Source organism: Zophobas morio, unplaced genomic scaffold (assembly GCF_036711695.1).
Source record: "Zophobas morio isolate AGI-343-1 ecotype UQ-CSIRO unplaced genomic scaffold, CSIRO_AGI_Zmor_V1 ptg000030l, whole genome shotgun sequence".
NCBI lineage: Eukaryota > Metazoa > Arthropoda > Insecta > Coleoptera > Tenebrionidae > Zophobas > Zophobas morio.
In genome coordinates, this window is record NW_026972135.1 from 13,955,640 (window position 1) to 13,963,035 (window position 7,396).

The 7,396-nt window shown below is 34.1% G+C and overlaps 1 protein-coding gene across 2 annotated transcripts; it reads right to left on the reverse strand.

The window, feature by feature from the left end:
• Positions 1-223: 223 nt before the first annotated feature.
• Positions 224-2,373, reverse strand: LOC135138272 (alpha-tocopherol transfer protein-like). Of its 2 annotated transcripts, none has more exons than XM_064068211.1 (5): positions 2,115-2,373; positions 2,022-2,058; positions 1,828-1,970; positions 1,620-1,779; positions 224-1,534 (listed from the first exon to the last, which is right to left on the reverse strand). In XM_064068211.1, the coding sequence occupies exons 2-5, from the start codon at positions 2,042-2,044 to the stop codon at positions 916-918; spliced, it is 945 nt and encodes a 314-aa protein (XP_063924281.1). In that variant the 5' UTR covers positions 2,045-2,058; positions 2,115-2,373; the 3' UTR covers positions 224-915. The 2 variants fall into 2 exon arrangements, with proteins under 2 accessions (XP_063924281.1, XP_063924282.1); XM_064068212.1 differs by having other exon boundaries at positions 2,022-2,074.
• Positions 2,374-7,396: the final 5,023 nt, after the last annotated feature.

Sequence of the window (7,396 nt, forward strand, 5' to 3'; positions counted from 1 at the left end):
TTTTCCAAGAGTTCTTAACCGCATTTTTGGAACTTTCAATACATTTATTGTTAGGAAATTATTGGCTTTTATAATAATTGAATTAAAATGTAGTTAGTTATATGATTTGTAAGCATAAATTCCCACCGGAGTTTTTGTAAATGTGCAAACTATTGATACGTTGAACGGGTATTTAAAGATTGGCGTTGGTTTAACTCAACAATTTATTTCTTAATAACTCGAATTTACAGCTATTATGTACAAAATAATTCCTGTGCAACTTGACTGTACTCTTGTGGACTGAATTGATTGAATAATAATCGTTCCCGACGGTGGTCTCCATTTAAAGCCGTACATTCCTCTAGATGGATCGCGAACGCCCCTTTCGAGACTTTTCTGGACGCCGCAATCGAGACTTCCGGTAACCGGTTCCAGACTTGTCGACCTCTCTAGCATTTTCGTTTATTTTCACAATTCTTGTTTGCAATATTTGTTACAAAATATATCATGAAAAGTATAACAGCAGACTTCGGAAAAGTTTTTGAAGAACAGAATCTTCACTGTATGGAATGGCCTAGGTGATGGTGTCGTGAACTCTTCTTCTACGCCAGTGTTTAAGCAAAGAATGTTACAATATTTCAAAAAACCTGTGGTCAGAATAAACATCTGCATGTTTAGTGAGATAGATGTAACTGTCTAGCATCTATTTATGTAAAAATATTTATTGCTTTACTCGGTTTTTATTTTTTTCCTGTTTTATTCTTTTTGAGACTTCGTAACAGTGTGGAGCTTAAGCAAACTTATTTACTATTTTTACTGTATATTTTCATTATTATGCGTGCACCAATTAAAATTTACCACTTGTTTCCAACTAAAAATTATTAACCATGATCCTGCTATTACAAACGTTTTACAAATAACATGACAATTTTTCATTTAATCTACACATAAGTTTCTAAAACTACCTTCTAACTCTCTATAATCTTCACGTAGACCGTTCTGTAGTGCGGTTATTGACAAATCAGCCTTAATGTTTTCCTCTTTTTCGAACCAAGGACTATATTCTTCCAGAATTCTAAGCCACTTGTCTTGTAAATCTGACATCTTTCCAGCATTTCCGCCATATTCCTCTGGCAATATTTCCTTTGGAATAAATTCATACAACGTTTCTATGGAAGTATGAACATGAATAACTTGACTTAACTCAGGTGACAAAAATGGTTTAATTAGGTTGATAGCAAATTCAATAAAAGGAGGAGCGTTAATTAAGTGAAGTTCCTTGATCATCACAGGAAATCCTTCCTGAATACACATGAACATCTTTTTCAAAACCAACGGATTTATTTTATAAAAGTGCTTCGCCAAAGGAAAATTAAAATCAGCAATGTAGACATCGAAAACACCCGTTTCTTCTAATTTTAATCTGAGGTCACCCACCATGAAAACAAGTTTTATCATGTCAGCTATGTTTGGTGTTTCGAAATCATATTTTACAGGTCTTGCTATAGATACTCGTTTGCCATCGGGAGTTAACTCTGGCAAGACCGTTGCTTCCCTACAAAGTATTAAATTCCTTAGACTGTAGCCACGATTTGTTTAAAAAATATCGTCACGAGACAAAAAATATATAGAAGACTTACATGACATTAAGAGCTTCTCTTATTTCTGGGTTTCTGACATCCCTGTTGGAAAAAAATTCCGGCAACGTAGCTCTGAAGATGAAATACATTTCCAATTTTTTCTTGCACGTTTCCAAGGAGAATTTACATCCCATGAGAAAAATGAATAAACAGTGTTCATCTGCAAAAAGTTAGGTAATATGTGCGTCTCTGTTAATGGTTATTGTACCCCAGGTATCGGGGAGATGCGGTTGCTCCTTTAACCATTTTTTCAGAATTTCGATCTCGGTTTGGATATCGTGCGAATTTTGGTCCAGGGAGTTTCGAATGAAAGCTTGCTGTTCTAATGTTGGCTGAACCAGTAACATATTACTGCAATGAAGTGTGTAATAAAAATTACAAATTCAATTGATTCACCCTAACCTGTTATCTTTTGTGTTTACCATCAGAACCAAGGTCACTGAAAAGAGTTTTACCTAACGATTGTGTTATGTGGAACTTATAATGATAACTTACCTTTACTACTTTGTAAAATAAAACTAAAGGAAAGTAATACCAGACGTAAATATTTTAATCGCAGCTCTCACTTTCACAACTAGTTTTTTCCTGACATCTAAATTAAACCAAAATAATTAAAACGCAGTTGAAGATGAGCTGGTTTCTTATATTGATTGCGATCTTTTATTAATTTGTTGCATTTATAAACACATTTCACGGACATAAATATATTTTTACAAAACAACGCAATCTACGTATTAATCACACACAACAATATTGATTAAAAAACCGTGAGATAGACTAATTTTTCAAAGTAGTATATGGACGAGTCTCTAAGAAATCATAAAAATTACTACTTAAATAACAAACTAGCTGCATTTTGTTGTGGATTGCCTTGACTTGTTCTTGAATTTGAATCGGTGCCTACAAAAAACATCACATCATTTGATATTTAAAATCAAATTGGTTTCTTGTTTTTTGTCAGGTAATGTTCCACAGTGTGTCTCGAAAAAGTATACATTTGCGTTTTGTATAAATAGCAATTTTTGTGTGCTTTAAATTATCGAACAGACAACAAATCAATAACTTAAACATGAAATTGTGTCAGCACAATTACAAACGCTATAATCGTGTTGATCACACTTAATATTGTATGTTTGTCTAAATGTAAAAAGTTGGCTGCTGTGAAATGCATGTCGCTTGCTCTGATAAGGTCGACAAATTCGGCTTGACCTTGCTTCTCTCTTTCAAAACTCCAGTTCATTTGATAAGTAAACGACACAACTTTTTGTCTTTCTGCTATCACACTCCCGGACATTGATAACATTACCAAAACAGAAACCTGAAACTTGACACTCTGTACACAGCTCGGTCAGAATTTATGACATCTCACCAAACATGGTAGCAGTACGAGCGAATATGTCAAAACCTCTTGAACACTCCTTGCATGGTAAATAACAAAATTCAAATCACCCAAAGTATGAAATACACAATTTGCAATAATTAGAGCAACTGGAAATCCTAATAAATCGTTAAAAATTTTAACTGCCCTTTGCTGGTGATACATTGCGACACCAAATCTCTTTAGACGAGTGCGATCAAAAACAGTATTTTCCTTTTTAGAAAGATGATCATGTATACTTTGATACCGTTGTGATAACATGTACAGTATGCAACACAACAAACAGCTGTAAAAGAATTGTATATAACTCTCAACTTGTCGAACGAAGTGTCTCCTGAGAAAACTCGGGCTGTACCAGAAGTATAGAAAATACGTTACAGATACTAAATACATGAAATGTGCTGCAAAAAGTAATCCGTAGCACCAACGCCACGATTTACCACTACATAAATCTGATGTGTCTTTTAAAGCTGATAGCAGGCGTTTCCACTTCTCTTGCTTCCAAAAATTATAAATCAAAATCACGTAAATGTTGAACAGATATAATGTTGTATCCACTAAAAAATTCACTGTTCCAGTGATAAAATTGTGTCGTCTATAAAACTTTTTTTGGACGAGAGAATACACTTTAAAACATGTGTAAATTATTGTGACCGTAAGCGCCCAAAATTTGTTGCTCAAATTACGACTTTGTGACCGACTAATTGAAGGGGTCACTGCAAATAATTGACCGATTTTAAAAATCACTTCTAACAATTCAAAGTCCATTATAGGCACTAGAACTGAGTATGAAATTTAGCTTGACTAAATACTCTGTTTTATTCATTTATTATAAAGTGATTCGTAGTAGTGTGATGGCTTTATGTTTGTAATGTAATATGCGTGATGTGATACTTATAAATCATCATGCAATTATCTAAAAGTGTACTGGAAACAAATAAACTGCTAGCTTTTAAACCATTACGTTTTTGTTCACTTGTGTTCTGAAATAGCAATTTGTCAAGTAATGTTTGAAATAACTTGATAAGTGGTTCATTTAGACCGACTTTCCCGTACAATTTATGATACATTCAACACGTTTTGCGTTGTAATGTAAATTAGCCAAATTTGGCTGAAGTGTCGTCATCTCGCCACGTGCGGTGAATTAATTAATAGTTAAATAAATTTTGACGATATTTTTAAATAAAAACTTGAAATTTCTTCAATGGTAGAAATAGTATAAAAACGTGCTTAGACTCGTTCTTTGTAAAAACTCGCCCCAGACTGGTTTCACAAATTTGAATTCTTATCTTATAATAGAACATGTTCTTGTTTATTAGCATACAGTTTTATAACTACCAGAAATGCAGAGTGTGCCAATATCAATTTGTCCATTTAACGTCTGTGCAAATGTTTTATGATGAAAGTGATACTGAAAATTTAAAACCACCAGAAGAAATAGAATCAGCGATTGGAAGTACTTACCAGAGTTAACAACTTTTCAGAAATATTTTATTTGTTTTTTTTTGGCGAGTTATCTAAAAATTAATTGTACCACGTCTTCTCATCCGAACACTCTTTTTTATTTTAACTAGGTACAACGTACTTGTTTCTATGTATAATATGTATAGTTTTTAAAGTAATCACATCTTTTGAACAACGATCTCATCTCCTATTTGTCATCAGAGGTCAGCATTAACTCAATTTTCTGTATCCTAGATGGGATGTTGTATAAACATACAAACCATTGTATGTTTATATTCTTAGCAATGTCGTGCATCATCATGATAAACAATAATGGGTTTATTATGCTACCCTTCTGAGCCCTATCGCTGTTTTAAACTTTGATGGAACCAAGTCTCTTACTTTTACTATATTTGAAAATGCACTATTTTCAACTTCAAAATTTCCATTAATGCAACGAGGGTGCAACGACATGTTAGCTCTCTCGGTAATTTTTCTTCGTTTCATTCTCACCTTCACTAGAATTTTCGAATAAATTAACAGCAACACCCACGAAAACTTGACAGAAGTCTGCCATTTTTCGAGATAATTTGCACTACCTACTAGGGGTGTCGCAACTCGATGCTGCAAATTACAATGGAGAATTCAGCTCAAATGTGTTTATTTACTCCATCAGGGGTGATGGAGTAAGTAAACCAGCATCAAATGCTGGTTGCTAGGGGTAACAACCAGCATTTGATACGCAACGTGGCCAACTTGAAATTGGCCTCTAAGTATTTTTTCTTTTCCTTGACTTCCATTTTTATTTGATTGTTCCACCATTTTCTTGTTTTTTCCTGATCGAATTTTTATTCGCCCCTCATATTTTCATTGCTGCCCGTCTTAATATATTCTTAAAAGTTTGTCAGAATTTCTCGATATTCCACTTTTTTGAATTTCCTTTGCCCTCATTTACGTTTTCTCTTACTTTTTCCGTGACCTTTCTTTGTATTTTGTTTTCTTGGAGTTCGTATCTTTTAACGTTTAAATATTTCAGTGCTTTCTCCTTTGTGGGTTCTATTTCTTTTTTGTCTTTTTGTCTTTTTATCCAAATTGCAAATGTCTGCCTATTCCGTATCTTCTTTTCTCTTTGATGACTTTAATATTTGTAAGGGCGTTTTCCTTACCAGTACATAATTAAGTATGTACCCTCCTCGGTACCATTAGTCCATTCAAAATGCAAAAATTTGTAATTTTGTCACCATTCCTCTTCTTTTCCCTAGATCTTCCTACTGTTCCTTCTGTGTCCTCGGGGCTGGTCTCCACTCTTCTGTTCACGCCTCCTATCACTATTAGTATATCCCTGCTTTTTTCTGTTTCTTCTTGTAACCTATTCGAAAGCTCGCCTTTCTCTTGCTTTTTATCTCCTTCATTTGGTCCACAAACTATCAACATGTTATAAATGTTACCTTCTTTTTCAGACTCAATCTTCAGGATTCGGTCTGACATACATTTCCATTCCTTTATTCTTTTGATATTGTAACATGCAGATGGCCTCCGAATGTCACTCTTTGTCGCGAGCTGATTTGTTTCGGCTGCCTATCAAAGGGCGAATTCTTGTTAACGACCTCTCAAAAATCCCAACAAGCAAATTCCATGCGGCACCGAACCCTTGGATTAAGTTTATGGTACCACATGTCCATCATTTCCGAAGAAGTCGTTAGAAAGTAAATTGAGACTCAAGCGTACCTAGCTCTTTTTGTTGATTTTCAAATAAACGGCACAATTTTATAACAACCATGATGGTTGTACACAAAGGCAAAGAAGCGTTTTATTCAAGCAATTCCGTTATCGAAATGGAGTGATGCGATTTCCTCATTTTGTAGATATGTAAATATGTGTTGATAAAAGAACAGGTTGGAAATTCGGATGGATGACAGCCCTAGATCTAGCCTACCACAGATAGAATAAAGTTTGCGATTCCACCTAGAAGGAACCAAGTCACAAGTAACAGAAGGTTTGATGGATTTGAGGCCTATGGCTAGCTATCCTTATTAAGTCGCGAACTAGTGGCCACTCTAAAGAGCTGCTCGATAGATTTGTTTTATAGTGTAAACGACATTGTTAGGTAACTAATCTTTGATATCAACTTGTAAATCGGCGGCGATTTGGGCGGTTTGGTGGCAGGGTTCGAGAGAGAACGAGAAGGCACTTCATTTCGACACGAGGTTTGGATCACATTGGTTTTTCTTTGTTAGCCCCCTGATGTCGGATGGAGGAATCTCCACTTTTTGGGCGAACTAATAAAAGCGTTGGACGATTTTTGTCAATTCTCTGGTCGGGATTTTGTAGCGCTCAATTTGGTTCTTCTCGGGACGAAATTTGCTTTTAATTTTCAGTTTTGGTTCAGTGTTTTAAATTTCATTTTCTAAATTTGTGGAAATCACCTAAGCGGTGATCCATTTGTTCATTTTGTTTTTTTTTTGTAATTTTAAATTATTAGTGTGTACAAATAAATAAGGATGACCGATTTTTAAGTGAAACCTTTCCGAGATTGATAAAAATAATAGTGAATTAAAAACTGTGGTACTAGGGGAAATGTGTCTGAGACGGCATACTTTTTGTAATCGCCTCATAAAAAATTAAAAAAAAAAATTTTAATTTATTTCACCTCGGGCATTTTCTTAGTTAACACAAAACTATGTTTTGAAGCATATTTGAAACGATAACCTTTTTCGCATAAACTAATATTAACACTACGCCATCTCAACCGCACAAGCCATCTCATCTATATACTTAAGGGTGAGATGGCATACCATTAAAATTTTACAACAAAAACATTAACCAAATGTTAAAAAATAGAAAATATTTCTTAAACGTTTATTTATCAAAAAACAAAATAACATTTTCATAAACATATTCAAATGCCGTTAAAAAAACATTAAATACACTTCCAAAAATTAAATAATTAAAGAAA

What these genes read in the sequence shown, in the direction of transcription:
- LOC135138272 (XM_064068211.1), bottom strand. Translation starts at nt 2,044, where the DNA reads ATGGTAAACACAAAAGATAACAG. An exon ending in GTAAACACAAAAGATAACAG is followed by an intron (nt 1,971 to 2,021) that starts GTTAGGGTGAAT and finishes ACTTCATTGCAG; the next exon opens with TAATATGTTACTGGTTCAGC. An exon ending in AGAGAAGCTCTTAATGTCAT is followed by an intron (nt 1,535 to 1,619) that starts GTAAGTCTTCTA and finishes AATACTTTGTAG; the next exon opens with GGAAGCAACGGTCTTGCCAG.